The sequence below is a fragment of the Ursus americanus genome, chromosome X, assembly GCF_024610735.1.
Source record: "Ursus americanus isolate L20-20 chromosome X, mUrsAme1.1.p, whole genome shotgun sequence".
NCBI classification, from domain to species: Eukaryota; Metazoa; Chordata; class Mammalia; order Carnivora; family Ursidae; genus Ursus; species Ursus americanus.
The window spans coordinates 95411439-95437542 of record NC_142164.1 but is presented as its reverse complement, the minus strand read 5'-3'; the positions used below and the strand labels follow the sequence as shown (position 1 = coordinate 95437542).

The 26104-nt window shown below is 38.1% G+C and overlaps 1 protein-coding gene across 10 annotated transcripts in view; it reads right to left on the bottom strand.

Moving 5' to 3' along the window:
• Positions 1-26104, bottom strand: part of DMD (dystrophin) — a 2097152-nt gene that overhangs the window by 1629460 nt on the left and 441588 nt on the right. For all 10 annotated transcript variants that reach the window (XM_087859359.1, XM_087859361.1, XM_087859356.1 and 7 more), the window contains exons 3-4: positions 2201-2293; positions 248-325 (exon numbers count right to left, since the gene is read on the bottom strand). In XM_087859359.1, coding sequence (XP_087715485.1) covers positions 248-325; positions 2201-2293 — 171 coding nt within the window. The remainder of the gene's footprint in view (positions 1-247; positions 326-2200; positions 2294-26104) is intronic.

Sequence of the window (26104 nt, the reverse complement as noted above, 5' to 3'; positions counted from 1 at the left end):
CAACACAGAGTGCCCTCTCAGGTCTGAGTCATGCCCTTCCCTGCCCCCTGTGACTGCATACATTTGCTTCCTGAATCATATTAGCCATAGCAGATGCCCATGAACCAGAACACGTACTCTTAAAAATCACTACTTTCATTTACAAAAGAACTTGAGAAGCTTTCCCTGCTTTGGGGGCCAAAGCCCTCGCTCAAACGTTAAGCATGCTGTCTCATGGTATGCAGACTCTGTCCAGGTCTCCACTTACATTATTTTTCTGCAAGACCCGCAGTGCCTTGTTGACATTGTTCAGGGCGTGAACTCTTGTGGATCCTTTTTCTTTTGGCTGAAAGCAAAATGAAACAATGTTTACTGCCGGGCAGAGAGGGACAATCTACTAGAAATGAAACAATTTATACATTTCACTTCAAAGTCTGAATATTTTAAATGAACATAGGCTGTGAGGCATTAATATAATACACTTAAGTGCTTTGGGTTAATTGTCCTTGTCATAGGACTTTCTTAGCATGAATCAACCACTCCTCAAGAAAAATGAGAGCATTATCTTTGCTTCAAAAAAAGCTATTTTGGTTACCATCTCTTCATTCCACAGCCCAGTTGGGGATTACTGCATGACCAGGAAAGAGAAACAACATTGCATAAGGACTTGTTAGTAATATAGATAAGTGAGGTAATTTCCACACATTTAAGGAAAGTATAAAAGAGACTTGAGACTAGAAAAATTATATAATGCCAAATAGGGCTAAGGGAAAACATTTCTGTCAACATTACCTTAACTGCCTTCATCAGTGAAGCTCAAAACCTCAATCATCTTTGGTCCTCTAACCCTCACTCTCAATCCCCAAAATCCCACCTCATCCTATAATTTCTAAACTGACATTTGTATAGTGCGTTACAATACATGGATTAGCTCATTTATCCAGTTGTGGAGTTTTAGAAATTCTACCATTATGAAAGGGGGGGGTAATCAGAAGGGGGAATGAAACATGAGAGACTATGGACTATGAGAAACAAACTGAGGGCTACAGAGGGGAGGGGGGTGGGGGAATGGGATAGGCCGGTGATGGGTAGTAAGGAGGGCACATATTGCATGGTGCACTGGGTGTTATACACAACTAATGAATCATCGAGCCTTACATCGAAAACCGGGGATGAACTGTATGGTGACTAACATAATATAATAAAAAATCATTATTAAAAAAAAAAATTCTACCATTATGATGCCTGCCATATTGACTTCTAAAACGAGATCTACATCTCAAGAAATTTTTTTAAGTGCACAACAAAGTACAGATGGTCCCCGACATGAAAGGTCGATTTAGGATTTTTCAACTTTATAATGGTGCAAAAGTGATGTGCATTCAGCAAAAACCGTACTTCACATTTTGAATTTGGATCTTTTCCCAGGCTAACCATATCCAGTATTGTACTCTGTTGACACTGGGCAGGGGCAGTGAGCCACAGGTCCAAGTCAGCCATGCGATCAGGAATGTTTTTAACTTTCAGTATACTCTTCAATACATTATATGAGATAGGCTTTGTGTGAGATGATTTTGCCCAACTGTAGGCTAATGTAAGCATTCTGAGCATGTTTAAGGCAGGCTAGGCTAAACTATGAAGTTCAGTGGATTACGTATACTAAATGCATTTTCAACTTATGATATTTTCAATCTGTGATGGATTTATAGGGACGTAACTCCATGGTAAGTCGAGGAAGATCTGTATTATTAACTATAGAAAAAATGTGGTACAGCAGATGTCTGGAACTTATTCTTTGTGCATAACTGAAACTTTATACCTGTTGACCAGCAACTCCCCATTTTCCGTATCTCAAGTTAAGTGTTCTTGTCACAATAAAAAGTGAAATTAAACTTAAAAGATCATGATTAATAAAAGCCTTATAAAACATTCCATAACAAAGACACCAAACATTACAAGCAAATAATATCTATTAATTAACATAAATTATGTGACTGAAAAATTTCACCTTCTATTTCTGTGTATGATAGAATATGCCAAAATGAAAATCATATTGCAAGATTGTTTTATTCAGGAATAGGTCCTGTATTGCTAGTTAAATCGGCAATTATTAAATGAGTGAATTTTACTAGATCTAGAACAAATATACTGAGTTAGTTTCCGGTGTCTTAGTAAATTCTCCTAAGGTTAATGTGAACTTTCTTATAAATAAGTCACATACCAGTTTTTGCCCTGTCAGGCCTTCCAGAAGGTCTAGGAGGCGTCTCCCATCCTGTAGGTCACTGAAGAGGTTCTCTATGTGCTGCTTCCCAAACTGAAACATGAAATATACCCAATTAAACAAAGCACTCTTCCAGTGATCCATTTCCATGATTATGCCTTTTAAAATTTAAAGCTATGTTTAAGAATATTTAATGTATCTAATTCTTAATCTGCCAAGGGTGAAGGATGAGAAGAGAACCTCCAAGTAAAAAACAAACAACAATATATCATCATTAGATCAAATCTATTTAAATTTGTTTTTTTTAATAATATGAGTAAGATATCTGTAGCCTAACCAGTCTAATTAACTCGACTTTTTGAATGCTGATTCTATGAAGGAGAGAGAAGTAAACACACAAAGAAACAAAAACCACATACAATTTGTCCTGGGTAGGTGCTTAAAATCTAACTGTTTCATGTACTCGGCTATATAACATAATCATAGAGGGTCCACCATCCTGCACGCCTAGAGCATGCTTTCTCTGAATATACAATTTGGATACTGCCTCAAGATGATCCATTTTCATATTGCATGCCTCAGATGTTAGATCTGATTTTAATTGAGTTGAAATACACCTGTGACATATTTGTGTCTATTTTTCTCAGTTCTTTACTTGGGAATTGTACTGAGAAAGAATAATAACCACTCATAGCATCTAGTATTTTCTAGCAACTACTCATGAGAAACACTTCACTAAATGAGTGGATCTTATAATCTTTGTAATATAGCTTTGGGTTAGCATTCACATACTCATCTTACAGATGAGACAAAGCAGTTGAACATGTGGCTCTTTGTCATGACTGAAGATGGTAAAGCCCAAATGTTGTTCCAGAACTGTCTAACTCCTGGGGGGGGGGCAGATTCTTCCTAGCTTATCACACTGCTTCCAAGGCTTTTTCCTCATTCCATCTGATTTTCTTTCAAATATTTTATTTCGTCTGTCATGCCCCCAAATATTTTCTTTTTCGGTTGAAAGCCTACAATCCCTTCATATGAAATCATTCACAATTCTTTCATCACCCAGGTTCTCTGGGAAGTCCTAATTTATCAGTGACAGATGTTTATTGAGCACCAATAAACCTGAGCTAGGTGCTGGAGCATACACTAGTAAATCACACAGACATGCCCCTAGCCCTTGTGGATCTTTGAGTCCAGCAAGGAAAACAAATATTCCCAAAGGGCAATACTACACAGACGCAGTAACAGGGACCCAGGAGTATATAACTTTGGGAACTCCCATAGTATGGGGACCAGGAAACACTGTCCCCAAAATGTCAGATGATGGGACTGACATTGGCTTTCAGGTGCTTGATCACATGCATTTTAAATCCTCGATCGCATGCATTCCTCGATCACATGCAAACTTGCATTACAGCCAGGTCAAGAAAAATATAGAAGAGCCTTGGTTTCCAGGCAAAGGGCATCCCTGAAGCTTCCAAGATTGCAAACAGGATTCGGGCTCTCCATACAGCCACATAGCCATGTCCATGACAAGTCCTGTCAATGCCTAGGTGTTTCACCTAATGAAAACACAGACCCCTGTGAAAGGGCCACCAGTCCTTCTATGGCCACCTTTGAAAATTGAGCCATATATATGCTTTGACAAAGGTAACTACAAGTTATTCTTCTGAAATTCTACTCTAATAGTTCTGCTTAAAAGTTCCCAGGGAAAAAGAAGACAACAAAAAATATGAATATGTAAAAACATCTTTACTACACACAATGTACAAGTAAATCTCAAAACAACATGCCATTTTTATGAAACTTTAAGGAAAGCTTTCTACTAATAAGAAAACAAATGCATGCTTTATAATCCTGTCAAGAACCTCATATACAACATGGAATCACTTGGCATTTGGAGGGTTGATATTAAGGTTTTACTTTCAAATTGGTTGAAGGTCTACAATGCCTTGAAAATGCTATTCTCTTTTGTTTTGTTTTATTTCATCCAGGAGCAAAATTTTACAGATGCATTTGAGAAGCGAGTGGCTTCTAAACTTATTGACAAAAAGAATATTACACACTGAAATATGTCAAGTTTTGAAGAAAATAAAATAGAGTTAGCTGATGGAGATACTTGTTAAAAATATGTATCTGGATGGATAGATAGATAGATACATACATACATACTTACACATACATACATAACAAAGTCTGTCAAACCAGGAAGGATGTGGGTGGCAAAATGTTCATTCAAGAAGAGCAGGGATAGAGAAAGAAGTGAGTATTGGGGCACAGAGTAAATCATGAACTTCAAGGTCATAGGGATCATCTAGCATCCGAGACACAAGGACTATACTGTTTATGCTTTGGGGCAAGGAGTCTAGACAATGGTCAACAAGGCAAACAGGACCTTGCTTTGATCCAAACTCATATACACAGGCCAACGTAATTTATAATTCTATCTTTTAAACTGGAATCAAACAAAATGGAGAGAGAATGAAGGACTGTAGGCTAATCAGAGGCCTCCAGGCACATCTAGTTGGGGTACGTAGAAAGCAATGAGGGAACAGAGAAAAAGTTCCTGCTGTCACACATGACTTTCATAACTCATACAATCAATGATATATTAAAGTATCACAACCAAAATCCAATTTCTATTTGTTATATTCACATTCTCTAATAGAGTGCTTCTCAGAATGTTCCATCAAAGCATCCTTCTAGCAGATGAGATTGAATGAATTTACTGCAGGTCTGGCAGTATAAATTAGGCAGTGACAGCAGGTTCAAAATGTCTGAGCCCATATGTTTTATTTATTTATTTTATATTAATATATAGTGTATTATATAGTTCCTTGATTCATCAGTCTTATATAATACCCAGTGCTCATTACATCACATGCCCTCCTTAATGTCCATCTACCAGTTACCCTCTCCCCTGACCCCTCCCCTCCAGCAACCCTCAGTTTACATATATGTTTTATGTTACAAATTCATGGAAATGGTGCCTTCATCTCTTAATGAATGTTTCTTTTAAAAGTATTTTCAAGCACTTATGAGTGAAATTTCCCCTTCTAGGTCCAATTAAAGTGATGTTCAATGAAATGTACAATATTTAGCCTATAACTTCATGGATCCTCAGGAGCTCAGTCTTATTCTTCTTGCGGTATGAAAGCAAAACATCTCATTTCTCTTGGATGGTTTTCATTTCTTTCCTCATTCCATAACATTATAGTTATGATATAGCAAAAGTAGCACACCTTTGAGACAGAAATAGCTTTTATTTTATCTTTTTTTTCCTGGGTATTTTTTTTTATTTAAATTCAATTAGCATATAACGTATTTTTTTTAGGGGTACAGGTCTGTGGTTCATCAGTCTTATATAATACCCAGTGCTCATTACAACACATACCCTGACTTTTAAACCGGAGTCTTCTATTCACTAGCTGCACTGTCTCAGGCAAGTGACCTAACCTTTCCGAGGCACAATGTACTCTAGTAAAATGGGGATTGAAATAATACTTCAGAACCCTCCTCTGAGGTTTAAATGAAACAGTGTAGGTGTGCTGACAGACTTGGCAAATAGTAGGCGCTCAATAAATATAGGATGCTTTTTATGTTTGTTTGTTTGTTTGTTTTATTCTATTACTCTTTGGCTTCTTTTTCTCTGGCCAAATTCTAGATATAAATACAACTATGGTACATTATTGAATCTACTAGAAAGTGCAGAGCTCACATATGGTGTGTTCTATTTTTTCTTATTTTGGTACCCCTGTAAGAGTGAAAATCAAGGAGGGAAGATGTCACTCCATATTCAATTACTTACATACTGGTAAGCGTGGATGGCACTCAGAGGCTTCAAGCCCTTTCTCTTTTTTCTCGTTCTTTGGGTTACTTTCCATTAAGTCCTCTTTTGTTTATACCCCTTTTCATCTTCTACATGTACCATGCCTTTTTTTGCAAGTGACATTCATGTCATGAAAACAGTAATATTTCTTTAAAATTCCCTATCTTTAATGGCTTTCAAGTATATGAAAATTATTTTGTGAAACACACAAAACATTAAGCCCTTTTTGGGCCACATGACCCTGTGGATTTCCGTCTTCAGTCCTTTTCATGACTAATATTTTCTTTAAAAAGTGAACTTTTGATATTACTCAGCAGTTTACTGCCTTCACTTACATATTGTCTTCTTTCTTGCTAACCTAAATAACAAGATGAAAGGACCATAAAATGAGATAATGATGCTTCCTGATCATTGTCTGTATGATATAAAGAAATACAGAAGCACAGACAAGGTTCAGAAGAAAAAAGGAATCAGATAGGTTGATTGGTAAGTGGGGGAAACAAAGTGAAAAAAATTCAAAGTGAGAAAAAATTGAAAGGGACAGAAATGCATTTGTGAAAATATTTAAATAACCTCTGACTCTTCAGAAGTATTTTCAATCTCTTAACCCGAAAATACCCAGGCATCAATACAATATTCCAATAAGGGGTAAAGAGCACAGGAATTATTTAGCATGACCTTCTGGTTACAGAGAGGTCAGCCTCTGGACAACTCTGTTGCTCAGAAAGTCAAGATACTTTTCTGTGATTACAAATCTTTAGACACTAGAAACACCAAAAAGCACTGGAAATACCCAAAATAATTCAAAACGTATTGGTGGGTGCTGCTGACCAGCTGCCATAAAATTACTGCCACCCAATATAGTATAAATCAGCATTTTTCATAGATGACTGTTTTATTAAGTATGGATTATAGAAAGTATTTTATAAGAGAATTTTATCGAGGTATAATGTACATACAGGAAAGTACACATATCTGAAGAGTTTGCTCCATTAGTTCGTACACACCGACCAGGTTCATATTACCACCACCTAGGTGGAGAAATAAAATATGACCAGCATCCTAGGAGCTTTCTCACACTCTTTCTGTGTACTAGCCCCTTCAATAATAACCGCTGTATTGACTTTAAGTACCAGAGATTAATTTTGCATCGAAAGGAGTCTCTTAAAAACACAAAAATAATGTTGGTTTAGTGTTTCATTTTAGGAAACTAATGATTGAAAGACGTCAGGTTGAGGCTGAGGGAATTTGGAAAGGAATAAAAAGTTGCACTGATGAAATTTGCTTTACAAAGCACAGGGAGGGTATAATGCAGTGAATAAAAATGTTTACTCTATGCCCAGAATGCCTTGGTTCAAATTCCGGTTCTACCACATTCCAGTTGTGTGGTATTGAGCAAGTAACTTGACCTTTCCCTGTGTTACCTTTTTCATCTACAAAATGAGGAAACACTATCACCTAACTTAACTTGCCGCAATGCTGTGAAGATTTAAATGCACTTAGAACAGTGCTTTGTTTATAAGATACACTCAATCAGTGTAAGCTATCATGAATTCATCCCAAAATTCTTAAGCCAAATAATCCATATTTTCCATAATTCTCCTTGTAAATTTTGCCTCAAAGTAACAGAAGGGATCAACTTCAAAGTATTAGTATGGGTTTGAATGTGTTCAAAATTATAAGGTGTCCAATATGTTGCCTGGCATAGAAAATGCTTAATCAATTTTAATCACATTTCTTGCTTCCTCCCTCCTCTTAAATGTCATCACCTGGAGGTGAAGAATAGAAATTTCCTTTAAGGGTGCCAGGATCCTAGCAGGATTTTTGTAACTTGAGGAGAGTTTAATAAGGGACAATTTGCAAAGATAAAGGCAGGGTACAAAGAAACCACCAGAACTGGTAGTAGAGGATGGCTATTATCACTCCTAGATTCAGGATTGGAGAAAAAGAGTGGTTACTGTTCACTGAACAAAGAGAAAGCCAACAGGGTCACCGGACAGGAGCTTTGATAGTGGGCTAATGAATGCAGCCATCCCGTGATCAATAAATGCCCTGATCTTTCTTTCCTCTTTCCCTGGGCCCTCCTGTAAATGCTCCCATTAGTCAAATCCAACTGGAAGCCAGAGGGCAAGAAAGTCTGCTGATATGGTCCACAGAGGTCAGCTTCCCAGAGAAGAAAAAGGCAAAGAGTGGACCCAGATGGATAAACCAAAGACATACAACACCCCAGACAGGGAAACAAACTTTCTTTGATCCAAGGGATCGACATCAGGGATGCCCACACAGAAAATAGATGAAGACCTAAGGGTCATATCAAAGGGCCAAATGTATCAGTGGGACATTTCCTCTTCTATATAATAGGGGTATCAAAGTACTACAATGTTTTGTGGGCTTTAACAGATGAAAATTGACATATATTATCCATTATTCCTTAGCATCAAATACTTTTAAAGACTTCTATACACCAGGAAAAGCAGTAAAATCTGGGCTACAAAGATAATCAAGAAAAATCGAAGTTATTCCTTGGGGCTAAGAAGTACTCAAGAACTAAGTTTGATAATATAATAGATTTGCAGTGTCTCCAGATATAAAATGCTATTTGGTAGTAGGTCTTTATAAAACATAATCACTAGGAGCCAATGTGTATATTATACTATTAAGTACACGAGAGGAGATTCAAGCAGATTGCACATTAGAACTTTCTACAGGAGCCACAACAATAGTTAATGGAAATCAAGTCATTATCTGTAAATGGTCTATTAGAAACCCAAAAGTAAAGTGTGCATAACCAAAAGTTAGCATAGTTTGTTGTCTGATCAAGTGTATCTTTAACATGCTGTGTAATAAAACTGAAGTCTTAATCTAGGCCTGAGTTTTCTCAATCTGTAAATTAGATAGGTCAGTACTAATGCAATTACCAGGTGTTCTGAAACAAAAATTAGTATAATTATGGTACGTAATTTTCTCTTACATTTCTAGACATAACTTTAATTCACACATAGTTATTTTAAAATACATGGGAATATTACAAACCATGATTATAGCTAATTATCTTAAACAACCTTTAATTTTTTAAATTTATTATTGAAGTGTAATTGACATACAATGGTATATTAGTTTCAGGTATATAGCATACTGATTTGATAATTCTGTACATTGCTATACTACTCACAATAGGTGTAATCACCCTCTGTCACCATACAACAATATTGCAATAGTATTGACTATAATCCCTATGCTGTACTTTTTATCTCTGCGACATTTATTTTATAACTAGAAGTTTGAACCTCTTAATCCCGCTCATCTATTTCATCCATCCCCTCCATCCACCTCACCTCTGGCAACTACCACTTTGTTTCCTGTATTTAAGAGTCTCCTCGGGCTTTTGGTTTGTTTGTTTTGTTCTTTAGATTCCATGTGTAAGTGAAATCACATGGTATCTGTCTTTCTCTGACTTACTTCACTTAGCATAACACCTTCTAGATTCATCCACGTTGTTGCAAATGGCAAGATTTCATTCTCATAACACCTTTAAATATGCCCCATAAGTTTAAAGTTCTGAAAGTTAAATGCAATTTCTTTATTCAATCACATAGGTATAGGATTTAAGGCCGAGATAATGGAAATGGGAGTAATGGAAAGGGAGGTTGGTTATATTCTTTTTTTAGATTTTATTTATTTATTTGAGAGAGAGAGAGTATGAGTGGGGTGAGGGGCAGAGGGAGAAACAGACTCCCCACCGAGCAGGGAGTCTGATGCAGGGCTCCATCCAGGACTCCGGGATCATGACCTGAGCTGAAGGCAGATGCTTCACCGACTGAGCCAGCCAGGCTCCCTGGAGGTTGGTTGTATTCTATCCCAACAGTAGCTTTTGTGACAGAAAAAGCATAGTATAAGGTTTCCAAGAGGAGGCACTTCATTTCAAAGCATCTAAATAACACCCTGAACCTTTTAAAAGAAAAAAAAATGCTGTGACACAATGGACATGCTCACTAGAGAAACGCCAACTATTGGCACTTAGCTCCAGGCAAAACACAGAGGGAGAAAGGACTATTCAGGCTTGTTTGGATCCAGTCGAAGAGACCTTCTGCCGAAGGTCTTTAATTAATAAGTGTAAAACTTATTTATAAAATTATAAAATTAACATTTTTATAATTTCTCAATTACACTGCAATGCAATTGTGTGGACAATTACATGACAGGATACAGCTTCTTCCTAATCATTTCCTACCCCTACCTACTAGGAAGTCAACCTGGGACAATTTATTCTCTCTTCTTTTATGGATATGAGGAGGGTCTGCCTATAGGCACTGCCAAATCAAGAGAACTGGAGACCCACAGAAAGGACAAAAGTCACATAGGGCAGAATATTTAAATATGAGCTTCTGTCCCCACTATACCTCTATCTCCTTCTAATAGTTTGAGTCATATGAAACTTTAAATTCTGTATTCCAATATGCTTGAAACTGGCAATTTCATATGACTCAACCTCATATGTATTAGAAACGCATGAGTAATAAACATTAAGTGCTTAATTTATGCCAGTCACAATTCTGTGCACTGTACGTGGATTATTTTCATTGTCACAACAATCAATTAAAATTGTTCCCAGTTTATAGATCACAAAGCTGAGGCACAGGGAATGTAAATAACTTGACTAAAGCCACGCAGTGAAAAAGTGGGAGATACAAACCCAAACTCAAGCAGTCTATCTCCAGATTTCTTAACCATTCTCTACTTCGTAAATGCTGTTTGGGCTGGGCTGCTTTGACCATCATGCCATTCAGGGTCAGTGTTAGATAAATTTTACTAGCTCATTTTCATAATCGTTTCAATAAAGTAGGGATAATTTAACTAATTTATTCTTTTTCTTTCCCCTGAGGTTTCTGAAGGTCAGATGCAGTTATATAACCTACAAACAAAATTGCTTCTAATTTTAGGTTGAATTAGTAATTGAAGGATAATAACACAGTGATAATTCTACATATGTACATTAGGAAAATTCTTCAATGTCCTAAGTTTTTATTGTTATAATACTCTTTTGGGGGGTTCTATTAACTCCTTCAGGAGTCCAATATGATAGGCATGGGGTTCCCTCAATAAATCTGGTAAATACTGCTCCAGAGACCAAAACAAGGTTTTGTGTTTTTTTAAGATTTATTTATTTTATTTTTAGAGATAGAGAGACTATGGGGGAGAAGGGGTGGGCAAGGGAGGGGGAGAGACAGAGTGAGTGAGAGAGAGAGAGAGAGAGAGAGAGACCCAAGCAGACTCCCCACTGAGTACAGAGACCAACCCAGGGCTTGATTCATGACCCTGAGATCATGACCTAAACCGAAACCAAGAGTCTGAGGCTCAACAGACTGAGCCACCCAGGCTCCCCCAAAGCAGGTTTTTAAAATGGAGAATTTACTCTGAGATATGTAGAAAATACAGCTTTCTAATATTAATTAAATTAAAATACAAAAGCAATACCCTACACCAAAAACCTAGAAGGCTACATATCAAAATATAGATATATTTAAGGCAATCTTTAAGGTTGATGAGGACTAACTGAGATCATAGGAAATATAGGAAAAGTTTTACTTGTGCATTTAGTGCAGTTATTTCTTGAGCGATCCACTCAAACATACCAGTCACTTACTGAAAGTCTTCCATGTGAGATTCATGTGGTTGCATGTTCAAGAACACAGCACCTGGGGCTAAATAGGCTTTTATTTAATTGCAGTTCTTTTTCCAACTGTGTGAACTTGAATAAAGTCTTTGGTAATTTGCTTATTTTCCTCCTGTATTGGAGGAGGAGGGTAAAGTATTCAACTAAATTCAATAGGTATTATTCAAATCCTTTATATTGTTCTGGGTGCTTAATGATTGGGAAGATAAAAGATAGAAAAGCTACTGCCATTGTTTTCACAGCTTTAGCCATGGTCAGGAAGGAGGTTTGCACCTAAGCAAATATAATTATAGCATCATGTTATAACCCTGTCAATAGTGGTATTGTAAATATGGTGTTAGCACAAATAAGAGAGATGTCATTGTTGCCTGAGAGACTAACAGCAGCAGACGTCCTTGAACTGAATTTACAAGGTTAAATAAGATATCAATAGGTAGAGGTGGAAAGAGGAAGAGCATGCCAAGCAGAGGGACACTTCGGATGCTAAGAACCAAATAAATTAAATTGCATCAACTATTCCGGAAACAGGGATAAATCAGTTCTTGGGGCATAGAGCACATGGAGGGATGGGAGATGATGAGACATGAGATGTGTGAGAGCCCACAGCAGAGAGGACTTGGTTTGCCACCCAAAGGAGCTTGGGCAAATGTCCAATGGTCTTTTGTGTTCATTCTTTAGAGTGTGGTATCTAATTTTGAAGTTTTTACCATATTTTTCACATTAATATTTACACTGATGTTTTAAGGTAGTTAATATTGTTTAGGAAAGACCAATATTGGCATTGTTCAGAGGCTAATTTTGGAGTTGTAAAAATCTGAGGGAATGATTCTGGTGCAGAAATATTACTTGGCAAGGGAGTCATATCGTTCAAGAGCAACTGCTCTAAATTATAAATACAAGATTCTTAAAATCCTAAGCAATTACCCACCTTCCCATCTGAACCTGTTTTGATGGAAGTAGAGATCACCATCTATGGTAATGAACTGCAAAACGGGGCCAAAAATGTCATCCTTTCCTGAATCCATGCCCTTTGTAATTGCATTTTGTTGCTCCTCTCCTGAAGAAGTGGTGTCTATTCCCCTGCCTCTGGAATCAGGGTTGGCCACTGCCTTACTTTGGCCAATTGGATACAGTGGAAATGATGATGTTCCTCTTCCAAATGTAGGCCTCACAGGGCACCTGGGTGACTCAGTGGTTAAGCGTCTGCCTTCGGCTCAGGGCGTGATCCCAGGGTCCTGGGATCGAGCCCCACATGGGGCTCCCTGCTCCACTGGGAGCCTGCTTCTTCCCCTACCACTCCCCCTGCTTGTGTTCCCTCTCTCGCTGGCTCTCTCTCTCTCTCTCTCTCTGTCAAATAAATAAATAAAATCTTTTAAAAAATGTAGGCCTCACAAAGGTTTGAACACTTTTGCTCCCTTGTTTATGCCTCTACCTTCACCAAAAGAACATGCCTAAGCCAAAGAGCTGGGAGATGAGACATGTGACGCAGAGCCAAGTTGCCAAGTAATCCCAAATGAGGTCATCCTAGACTGGCTGACCGTGAGACATGTGGGAGATCTCAGCCAAGATCTGCAAAGACACCTAGTCAACCGACGCCTAACTAGAGACACATGATTAATCCCAACAGAAAGATGAACTGCCTGGCTGACCCAAAGATGTGAAAGAATATCGTATTATTGATGTTTTAACCTACTGAGTTTCAAAGTAGCTTGTTACACGTGTTAGCTAACTGATACATGTCCATGTATAAACATTTGTTTCTACAAAGGAGAAAGGTGTCTGAAAAATTAAACTGTATTATACATATGGACAAATTATTTATGAATTATTTTTAAGAGAGGCTCTGTAATTTTTGTGAAAAAGAACTTAAAGCAAGGAAATATTGTGTTACTGCTGAAATTGAATACAGGCAAAAAGTCACTGTCTCTAGAGATCGGACTCAATGAGTTACCTGGAAAAGAATATAGTCAATGTACTCAACACAGCTCCTTCAATTCCAACATGAAAATAAAATTAACAAAGCCCTATGGTTTTTTATCGTAACTTTATGGAATAAAGAATGCAGTAATGTCAACCTTAAAAGATTTCTAAAACTACCTTTAATAAAATGAACTCTTTTGTGGCAGTTACATATTGCAAATACAACAAAGATTGTAGTTCTTGCTCAACATGTTCATTGGAAGTTCACTTGGATCTTATGAGAAATTAAAAAAGAAAAGGTAGACTTTTTGTTCTCCTGGTTGCTAGCTTTTTTACTCTGTTGTCACTTTAGATAAAAATTCCTGTTTATCTAATTTCCTTCATTATAAGCTCTAATTTCCAGTGGTTTATCATTCAGACACTTTCAAAGAAAAAATAGTGAATCAAAAAGAATTCTCTGTGAATTAAACTGTCACCTTTGGTTAGTGTTTCTAGAATAATACATTTTTAAGTAAATTAAGCTGAATAACAGCCAAAGGGAAGTAGTTAGGCTTGACATTTTTCCTCACAAAGCTCATGTGAAAAATTTCAAATTGTCTTGTAAATTAATTAGAAAATCTTAATAGGCACCTGTTTATTTCAAAAAATAGGAAAAATCACTTTAATAACTTTTTGAATAGAAGTTTTTACCAGGAATTTTCTACAATTACATAACTATAAAAGATGCCCAATTCAAATATTCCTCTCTATCAACACCAAATATTTGCTAATTATAAAACAATGCTGTACAAAATATTTTATGTCATGAAAACAGCAACTTTCCAAAAATATTACTGAGAAAAAAGGAAACTGAAATTCTTTTGGTTTAAAATTATAATAATCACCAGATTTTTTTTAAAAAAAGAACACCAAATACTTAACAACTTTTTAAAAGGCTGGTGTTCATTTACCTGGTGGAATGACCTGCCTCCTGGCCTTTAGTATTTAAATATTACTGGGAATGCATTAGCAATCTTTTACTGAACTCAGACCGTAAGATCTGAGATGGAGGTTTAAACAGCAATGTGAAATTAAAGTTAAAATGGAAAATATATTCATTTTCATTGCTTGGTTTAAAAAATGGTTTCTTCTAATTTTAAAACCAGTAAATGTACTTTATGGAAAAACATGAAATACAGAAAAATAACACAAAGAAACAAAAAGGTATAATCTCATCACTCAATCAGTGTGAACATGTTAGTATATTTTTGCACAGACTTTTTTCTGTTTATACATAAGCATATTTTTTTCCAAACTTGAATTAGCCTGTATTTCTAGTCTTTCTCTTCCTATTTTCTTCCTCCTCCTTGACACCCTGTTCTCCTCCTTTATCAACTTAAGTGCCATTTTGGAGTGTTTCCTAATTAAACTGAGATATTCTAAGAATTTTATGAACAATGTCAAACTTATTCTGTCAGATATTAGTAGCAATTAGTGAGGAAGATATTGTTTCCACATTTTTAGAGATGAGGAAATTAAGGCTCAAAGTCTGGGGGCACGTGGGTGGCTCAGTCGGATAAGCGTCTGCCTTCAGCTCAGGTCGTGATCTCAGGGTCCTGAGATAAAGCCTGACACTGCTGGGCTCCCTGCTCAGCGGGGAGTCTGCTTCTCCCTCTCCTTCTCCCTCTGTCCTTCCTCCCTGCTCATGCTCACACTTGTTCTCTCTCAAATAAATGAAATAAAAATATCTTAAAAAAAAAGACTCAAAAGTCTCAAATTAACTCATCAAGGTATTTAAACTCAGGTTCAAATTCATTCTCTCTGATGCTGTAGGCTATCAGTAGCTTCATCCCTACCCTACTCTATCATTTTTGTTTGTTGGTTTTATTGAACTTCCTATGGTAAATGTTTCTTTCATAATATTAAAAAATCTTTAAAAATTTATTTTGAAAAAAAAAGAGGGGGCATCGTGATGAAGCCTGCATGCTTATTCTATTAAAAATAGACTTTCTTGTGTTGGCATCCTCCCAACTATGGTCCCACTTAGGGCCCACAGTCTTGTTTATCTTAGCCTGTACTGACAGGGCTAGAAGCTAAAATGTACCTGTGTCTAAATCAAAAGAGGGTAGAAAAAACGGTTCTTCAAATATAGCCAATTTGGGAGTTTGCAAAGCATAGTTAACCCTCTGGGTATTTACCACTATATAGCACTGGGAATTATCCTGCCTTACTCATTTTATGGATTATACTCAGTGTGATATGATGCCTGTTCCTTGATATTTATGTTTATCAACCTGTCCATTCCCTATTTTATCCCTAATATAATTGTGTGGGCGATCCATGAGGAAACAGATCAACAGGAATTGATTCATTAATGCATGTGTGGAAAAAATACAGGATACTGAATATTTTTATCTCTTTTAGCTCACAAAACAAGCATCATCCTGTATAATTAACACTTCAATTGCTACCAACAACCTTCTCATTACCCAATTTTAACAACTCCCTAGAGACACTTAAAACTATATATGATCATTAAAATGGACATCGCCTTCGTTAATGTATTCTTTAGTGACTAAAACCAATTTGACCACAAATTAATCTTTAAAAACCAACTGGACTTAATACAGCAAAAACAGTGAAGGTAAAGTGCTAAATCTGCTTGTATTTTTTATGTATGATCCATCATGAATTGGTGAAGAAGAATAGTAACAGTCCTACCAGTTTCAAGGATAAATAGTTGTTTAACTGGTACATAACAGGCAATACATACCAATAATAATGAAAATGAAAAACAAAACAAAGTGATGTAGGAACACAACACCAACTTTTACAAAACCTAAAGGCATTAATAAATGGCTACAGCCAGTCAATGGCACATGCATACCTCAGATGAAACTCTCCTAATAGTACACGGTGCCACATTGAACAAAACTACAAACTGGAACCAAAATCCAATCAAGAATGAAGTCCATCCTCAATATTTTTTGTTTACTTGTTGCCTGATTGCTTAGTTGATGTTTTGAAGATGCTTCACACTATATCCTATACTTACTAAAATATCCTTGCCCTGCTTCCTTGCTTGTAAGCTTCAATCCCAGCCCTGGATAGAACTACCCTCACCTGCAATCTTTTTTCATGATTTTATTCCTTTTTATCTTGATCCATTTTTCTTTTCAGGCTCACCATCAGTTCACCTCCTAATTCTTTCCTTAGTGTCTTCTAAAACCCTAAAGTAGGGGCGCCTGGGTGGCTCAGTTGGTTAAGCATCTGCCTTCGGCTCAGGTCATGATCCCAGGGTCCTGGGATGGAGCCCTGTGTAGGGCTCCCTGCTCAGCGGGGAGTCTGCTTCTCCCTCTCCCTCTGCTCCACCAACCCCTGCTTGTGCTCTCTCTCTCTCTTCAATACATAAATAAAATCTTTAAAAATAAATAAATAAAACCTTAAGTATTTTGAACAGTTGCCTTATGCCCTCAGTCTCAATTACTCCATCACAAACTCTTCTTACTTAGAATTTAATCTTACTTTCATTTGCCTGCAATCATAACAGGTTAAAGTCTTGCCTCCTTTTATCCCTTGTTACAGTTTGTCTGCTCCCAAAATTCATCTGTTGGAATCTCAATGCAATGGTATTAGGAGGTGGGGTCTTTGGGAGGTGCTTACATCATAAGGGTAGAGCCCCCATGAATGGGATTAGTGCCCTTATAAAAGAGACCGCAGAGAGCTCCCTAGCCCCTTCCACCAAGTGAGAATACAGCAGGGAGTTGGTAGTCCGCAATCCAAAGGAAGAACTTCACCAGAACCTGACCATGCTAACACCTGGATCTTGGACATCCAGTCTCCCAAACTGTGAGAAATAAATGTCACTTATATGCCACCAAGTCTCTGGTGTTTTGTTATAGCAGCCTGAACAGATTAAGACATCCTTCATACTTAAGATCATGCAACAGGTAAATATTTTGGCATATTAGCTGGTGTATCCACCTGTTCTGGGAAACATCCTATGGGCACTTCCTCAAACATAAGTTTGTTACCATAAAGATCCAAAGAAAAAGATACTAAGGCCTGAATACTGTGTTTCTAAGAAAGCATCTGAAACCAATGACAGATCTGAGGTGTATCTTGCAAAATCATCAGTATATTGAGTACCAATGATATGTTACCTACACTATAAATAAAAGAGTTGGTTGGGATGCCTGGGTGGCTTATCTGGTTAAGCGTCTGACTTTTGATTTTGGCTCAGGTCATGATCTCAGGCCATGTGAGATGGAGCCCCATGTCGGGCTCCTCGCTAGGTATGGAGCCTGCTTAAGTTTCACTCTCTCCCTCTCTTTGCCCCTCCCTCCCTAAAAAAAGAGTTGGGAAAACTGCATGATGATATATAAACAGTTCGCCTCATCCCAGAGGAGATAAAATTTAACAGCTGGGAAAAGGATGGGACTGAGATGGATTATAGTGAGTATGACAAATAGCCATAACTATGATTTTCTGAGGAAAGACAGTATCATCCCACTCTAACACTGAGATCAAGTCCCAGAAACCCTAGATATGTTGGGAAGAAACCCAGAGCTGAGAGAACCTGTGCTGGGCTTGCTGTGATACAGCGTGGGAGGTTGAAGACCCTCAGGGAGCTCCCCCCATCTCGATAGCACCAGTGCAATAGAATCAGCAATGGTTAAGTGTCAAAGCAAGTGAAACTGAAGGGAAGCTCCTGGACATTTGAGGCAACCCTAAATTGATATGAAAAGGGCACAGAAATGGACATGATATCCAAGGACTTAACAGATTCCAGTCATCTCTGGTGGTAATTTAGACAGAGACGAACAGGTAAAAACAGACACCATGAGTTCATTGTATCAGAAGACTCCAAGTGAGGATGACTATGGACCTGTCACTCCTAATAATTGAATGTGACATAATCCCCTTGAAACTTATAGGTGGACATTCCATCATGACCAACATATTAATGCCTTTAACTCAAAGCTCTTTAATCTGTTATGTTCCAACAGCTTTGAACATCACTTTACATCTACACACATACCTACTTCATGCCGTCCTCATCTACCTTGAATTATTCTGCCTCATGGATCACAGTGAATTACTCCCTCTAACCACAGATTACTATTCTTGAACCCTCTTATCCCATTTTGAAACCCAATAAATATTTACTATCTACAATGAGAGGTATCATGTGAGCTTTGAGTGAATAATGATTTAGTTTCTATATTTCTGAAGCTTATTGTTTCCTTGGGCAAATGAACAAGAAACAAGTTAAGTAAATAAGTAAGTAAATAAGGATTATAAGATATTAAATGCTAAGGCAAAAATAGAGTTACGTAAAGTAGAATTACAGGGCCAACCTACATAGCCCCTTTTGAGGAGGCGACATTTAAGGTAAGATCTGAAAGATGAGAGAGAGTCAGGCTCTTGAAGAAGGGGGGATGGGGATAGAATTACAGATAGAAGGAATGGCATACAAGGGGAAATAGGAGAACAGAAGTAAACAAAGTTAGTGGCCAAAGAGGGAGAAGGAATAAGTCGTAGGAGAGATGTTATTCCAAATGCAACAGAAAGGTTTTGGCAAGTTTTAAGTAGAGGAAGGATATGATCTAATTTGAATTTTAAAACAATCTCTGTGGTTGTTGTGAAAAGATACGAAAGAGGGCAAGAGAGGCAATGGGGAGACTCCAGTGCCTCATTCCATTCCTGTTAACTCTTAACTTTTCTTACTGGTAGCTATGGCCTCACCGTCAGCTGCATCTTCCTCGTCTCTCAATTGTTCATCATACTTGTCTTACCAATCAGTTTTGATTTAATTCAGGCTCCCATTCTCTTAGTTTCTTTTTCAAGTCTTGTATAATTGCTGAAGTGGTTCTATAACCCTGCCCTGGGTCTTCAGGACATATGACATTCCATTATGTTCTCTTCCCGGCTTCCTTCTAATTTCATGGGAATGAGTCCCCTTCCTCTTATGAAAAACTGGTCACTAAATGTGGGTTCTTGAAGTTACTGACTATAGGCCTCTGCGGTTTTGATTCATTTCCTTGCCTCCTCATTTCTAGATATCTAGCAGGCAGTATGCTTTAGTAGGAGAAAACCAACTTCTGAAACTAGGTATTTTGGATTCAGACCTCTGTTTCTCAGACTTTAGTATGTATCAGAACCATCTGGATGAGCCTGTAAAAAGTACAGCTTGCAAAAAGAATGCAGCTTTTCAGGTGATTCTGATGCAGGTATAAAGTGGACTACATTTGGAGAAACTCTATGCTGGGTTTTGAACTTTCACTGATTGTGTAACCTTGAGTTCATCAAGGCACCTGTCTGAGCGTTTGTTCCTTAAATGAAAACAGAATGGATGAAACTGGTTATTCTCTAAGGATATTCTCAGCACTGACATTCTCTATTCTGTGTCCAGTATCTAAGGAAGGCTAGGGGGCACCTGGGAGGCTCACCTGGTTGAGCATCTGATTCCTGATTTCCGCTCAGGTCATGATCTCAGGGTCATGAGTTGGAGCCCTGAGTCTGCTCCCCGCTCACCGCAGAGTCCGCTTGAGTCTCTCTCTCTCTCCCTCCCCTTCTGACCCTCCCCTGTGTGCACATTCTCTCTCTCTCAAATAAATAAAATCTTTAAAAAAATAAAGAAGGCTAGGGGAAAGAGGCAAAAATAGTAAAACATGGAAGCTAAGAATAACTACTGCAAATGAGCAAACACTTATACTTGGGCCTCCCAAAAGTAGAGATAGCAATGGAATCATACCATGTTATAAAGTTGTTATCAAATAAAAGCAAATAAACTCATCCTAGCACTAAACTCTGAGAGGTCCTCAACCTGAGGTCTACAGGAACGAGGGAAAGAGGTTCATGAATTCAGGGAGTCCCTGAACTTGGATAAGAAAAAAATTACATGTTTATTTTTTCTAATATCTAACAGAAATTTATCATTTTCTTTCTGTATGATTTTGGGCAGTTAAACATTATTAGCATTACTTGAGATTTTTGTCACAAATAAAAATCACAGATTTTTTTATAACCCGTGACACCAATTGCAAGTGTCTCCATATATTGCTTACACGTCACCATTTGGAAATGACAGTGGCCATTAAACCCTCTTCTGTATTTTGTGAATTAATATAGTAAAAAGCATTATACCTATAAGCATAGCACAAATTTAATATTTTGATAACTGTATTTCAATGCAATCGGTTTTCTTTGTAACTATATGTACCTCATATTTTGCATTTTAAAACAATATTCTAAGAAGGGGTCCATAGGATTCACCAGATGGCTTAAGGGATCCACGGCACAAGCAGGATTTAGGAATCACCTCGGGTGGGGGGGGGTCACCACAGATTCTTCCTATTTGGGGGCATTTTCCAGTTCTTCAGTGATGAACAACTAATGGGCTTTTATATTCAGGATGTTAATATGGGTTTTATAAGATAGCTCTTTTACATGGAATTTTTCTTCAACTGCTTAATATTGCTTGAGAAATTTTGTCAAAAGACTGAAATACAATACCTAAAAAGGAAAAAAGCCATTTATTGTATTTATGGATGCTTTGTGAAATACTTAACATGGTGTATTAGTTTGTAAACTGAGAAGAACAGTTATTCAAAAGCCTTAAGAGCGATTGCTTTAAAATTTGCTAGATGCGCATACCAGCCAGGAGTTGTGATCTAAACTTGAAAGCACAAGAAGAACTTCAACAAGTTAAAAAACAAAAAAAAAAAAAAAACAGTCCTGTTCTAGAGTCCCTCTCTCATGGTACTGTGTAAAGAGTGCTAAATGTGGGACTGAGCCAATCAGCCCGCATTCAAATCTTAAGTCTAGATCTGAGAAGGAAGGTCAGTCAGTATGTGAGCTTGATGTGTGTGACTCTTACTTGCACTGTGACCTTAGAAAACTCACCTAACTGGGGCGCCTGGGTGGCTCAGTCAGTTAAGCATCTGACTCTTGATTTCAGCTCAGGTCATCATCTCAGAGTCGTGAGATGGAGCCCCGCGTTGGGCTCGGCTCTGAGCATGGAGCGGGTTTAAGATGCTCTCTCCTTCTCCCTCTGCCCCTCCCTGCTTGCACTCTCTCTCTTAAAAAAAAGAAAGAGAAGTCACCTAGTTTTATTGATCTTCGGTTTACCCATGTGGAAAATGGGAATAAGAGTACGTCTCTCACAAGGTTGTTACGTGGAGTAAATCATCCACATAAAGCACTGAGCGTAAATTAAACTTTACAATGGATTTGAGGTTCTCACACTGAAAAACAAAGGTATACAACCCAAATATAACACATGATGCTCCCAAAATCCACAAATAAAAAGGGCTACTAAGTCTATATGGCAAAATCTTGGCTAAATAGAGCTACAGAATTAGGCTCCAGACAAAGCTGTGTCCTCTGCTATCTAGAAAATGAGGCAAACAATCTAGAAAGCATTTTTTAAAGATATGTTCCATGGAGAAATATCCCGAGATATCCTTTGTTGTTTTTTTTTTTTTCTCTTAATTGCTCAGTTATTCAAATATTTTAGGAATGTGCTATGATGGGGTTCAGGGCAGGCCACCCCAAAATAAGTCACTTAGGCAACACTGGTTTTTATGAATTTAAGTTACCTAAATGTAAAAAAAGACACTCTGACCCTCCTCTGTCCCCCTGCAGGCAGGAAATAGGTCTCCCATGTGAAAGGTGCCCTCACTGTACCAGGCGGTAAAGAGACATCCTTGTCACCAGAGACAGGAATTCTGGGCCTAGAAGGCTGTCTGAACAAATCTTTTTATCAATTTACTTTACTATCCCAAGACCAAAGTTCTATGCCTTGTCAATTCCTCACAAAATTATTGTTTCTTTGTCTAAAAGGTGTAAAAGCTCCCTGCTTTGGTCACTTCTCTGAGGCTCACATTTCTATGAGCTCCCATACATATGAATTAAATTTATTTTTCTCCTGTTCATCTGTCTAATGTCAATTTAATTCTTAGACCAGCCAGAAAAACCTTGAAGTGTAGAGGAAAATGCTCCTCCCCAAAAGCTGTTCTATAGACTCAATGTTTGGATCTGCCCCAACTCTCCCTCCCAGGATTTATACGCTGAAATCTTAATCCCCAGTGTGACGGTATTAGGCCTCCAGGAGGTGATTAGGTCATAAAGGTAGAGCCCTCATGCATGGGACTAGTACCCTTATAAATGGGACCTCCAAAAATCCCTTGCTCTTCTGAGGACAGAGCAAGAAGACAGACATCTGTGAACCAGGATGTGGGCTCTTACCAGACACAGAATCTGCCAGTGCCTTGATCTTAGGCTTCTCAGCCTCTAGAACCATGAGACATAAATTTCAGTTGTTTATAAGTCACCCTTACAGCAGCCCAGACAGACTAAGACATGCTGCAAATGCTCGCCTTTCTTAGAGAATCCCTAATAGAAAGATATTCTATTAACTAGTATAGTGGAAACAATTATTAGTCTTTCCAAAAGATGTGACCATGAAACCTTTTTCACAAAGTATCTATTAATATCTCAGAGACCTAATCTTCTGAACATGACTTGGGAAATATTATTGGTAGAACACATACTTATTTATCAGTAAGACAAATCATCAAACTTTTTTTTACTGGTGCTACTTATGAAATAAATTGATCATTGAAGACTTTGCCAAAGTAGAATTAATTAATATAATAAATGATATCACCTATAGTAGTAAATAAAAAAGTATTTGAAGTGCTATAAGGTGAATAAATCCAAAGGAACACAGCCTGAGGCCATTGTTGTGATCTGCATAATCAAATATCCTTTAGACCCAAGTGTCTCAACATTGGTTTGCACAGGAAACATTCAAGAATGTGGTAAAAGTGCACAGTTGGTTGATTCTAGGTCTGGGGGGGGACCTGAAAATCTCCATTTCTGACAAAATCTCAGTGATGCTGACGCTGAACTGTATACAGACCACACTTTGAATTGCAAAGCCTTAGTCTGTTCTTCACTTCTAGCTGCTTTCAGAGCCAATTTTCAAATTAATAACAGAGAAAGCTTAATAGAAAGTATCTTCAGACACTGTTTCCCCCAAAAAGGCAGATAAGCTTTTCATGTGTCTTTTTCCTAAACCATCCTTAACCCCTTGCTAAGGGCGGAATGTGACAACAGAGTCCTTTTTTGACAAGGAGCTAAGTTCCCATACTCCAAGTGAGTTATTTTCTGATGTTTTTGCTTGATACCAAGTATGGCGCCAAAAGCTAGAGAGGAATAAACGGACAGTGTGAGCCTTGAACTCTGGGCCATCAGTGGTATCCCGCCAGGCTTTCACTCTTTCCCTCCCGCAGCTGCACCTTTTCCTTCTCTCCCAGCTTGTGTCAGGCCTTTCCTTCTTCTGCCCCTCACAGCTGGGGCCACTGAGACTTTCTTCTTCTGGAAGATACTGACGTTTTTAATATGGAGGGAAATTCAATAGGAGGAGGAAGTTGTTCACAGCAGCCGTGATGGACTGTAGATGGCCACAAAATTCTCCCACAGTTCTTTCATCAAGAGGCAGCAGTTAAGTCTCCTTCCCTTGTGGGTTGCCTGGATTTCAGGATTTGCTTGACTAGTAGAATGCAATAAATGTGATATTATAGGTCTTCCAAGGTTAGGTCATGAATAGTAGCCTTTAGTTTCCCTCTGGGTTTCTGGAAGTCTTTTCTCTGGGAGCCCTAAGTTGCCGTGTATGAAAAGTGACTACACTGAAACCCTCATGCTGGAAAAGCCAGGGGATGGCGGGCTCTGGCGGACAGTCCCTGCCGGGCTCAGCCTTTCAGCTCTGCTCACAAAGGCATGCCACATGGGCATGAAGCCATCTTGGACCCTCCAGACCAGCCTGTCCACTAGCAGGATACAATCAATTGATGTCAGTTGATAACGACATAGAGAAGAAGAATCCATGAGCTGAATGCTCCCAAATTTCAGATCCACACAATCTTGAGATCAAGATCATTTTAAGCCACTGAATTTGTAGTATTTTGTTAGAAAGCAACGGAAACCCAGAAAAGTGGTCTAGGATCTCTCTGGAATAAAGACACCGTTCTGCATCACAGTCCTCTTGACTGAAATCTGAATATTTGCTTCTTTTTATGGACTTTTCTCCAGGGAATCCATCGTACTGCTGCCTATGTTTCTATTTAACTGACTATCCTGTCTCCCAGCACATTCCTCTTAGCCATGCCTGAAGTGCCCTAGGCCCTGTTCTGCTTCCTCTGCTTTTCCTCCCTTTCCTCCTGTCTACACAACTGAAATCTCAGGATGCTCTTGACCCGCTTATAAGAAACTCCCTCAAAAGTGCCTCTATGCCTATTCTTTGGGCCCACTTCCCTTCTTTTCAGGTGAGAGAAGTTTTTGCTTATTTCTGTCAGTTTATCTATATCTAATCTCACTTTATCATTCCAATTTTAGTATATGTGCTGCTGAAACAAGCACTAATCTCACTTTAATACAATGCCAGGCCTGGGTGTAAGCACCAAAGAATGACTGAATGACAACTGGATGAATGAGTGAATAGATGGATGGATGGATGAATTTATAGATTATGGTCTACCACTCCACTGAAATCAGAACTAATAAACACAATCAAAAAACCCAAATGGCCTTTTCTCAGCCCCTAATTTAATTTCTATTAATCACTTCCTTTGGCCAATGTTGTCACCTACTTTTTGAAAACTATTTCCCTTTTTGCTGTCTCTGGGACCACATACTCTATAGTCTTCTGATATTTTCTTGAACACTTCTTGGGGGAGCTTCTCTTCATCTGCCCATATTTTAAATGTGAACTCTTCTCAAGATTTGTTTCTAGCTCCCTTTTCCTTTGAACTGTGTGCAATAACCTTTTGCCATCTCATCTCCCAAATGGCTTCAATGCCACATGGATGACTCCACATTCTCTACCTTTTACTATGGCATCTTGCCTGCATTACTACCTCAGTGGCACACCTAGCAAATTCACATATTTTTGTCCCTCTTCAGATCTAAATATACATTTGCCAGGATTGTTGGAAATCTGTACTTGGACATCTCACCAACACATCAAGTCCGGTATGTACTAAATAGAACTCAGCACTTGCTCCTCAGCTATATTCCCAATCCTATCCAACACCACCACCATTCTCTAAATTTTTCAGTTACGTTTGACTCTTTCTTTCAGATCCTTAAATTGCATCAATGTTAAGCCCTATGGATTCTAGATCCAAAACGCCACATAAACTCCAAAATGGTCTTCCCACCTATAATTCCTAAACCCTGATTACTATCCAATTCAGTCTATAATGTGCAAACAGAGTCATATTCCTAAACACTGCTTGTAATTCTTCTGATCGCCGTTGCCCATTGGTCTTTCTTACCCTACAGATTCCATTTTTGTGGTCTTTCTTTAGTGTTTTTTCCTCTCCCCCAACACTCTTCTTCAAGGCTCTGCCTCCATGAATTCTTTCTTGATGTCCACTTGCCGTACACTTCCTTCACTTCCACCTCTGTAAAAAAATTAATCTCCCCCGTTCTG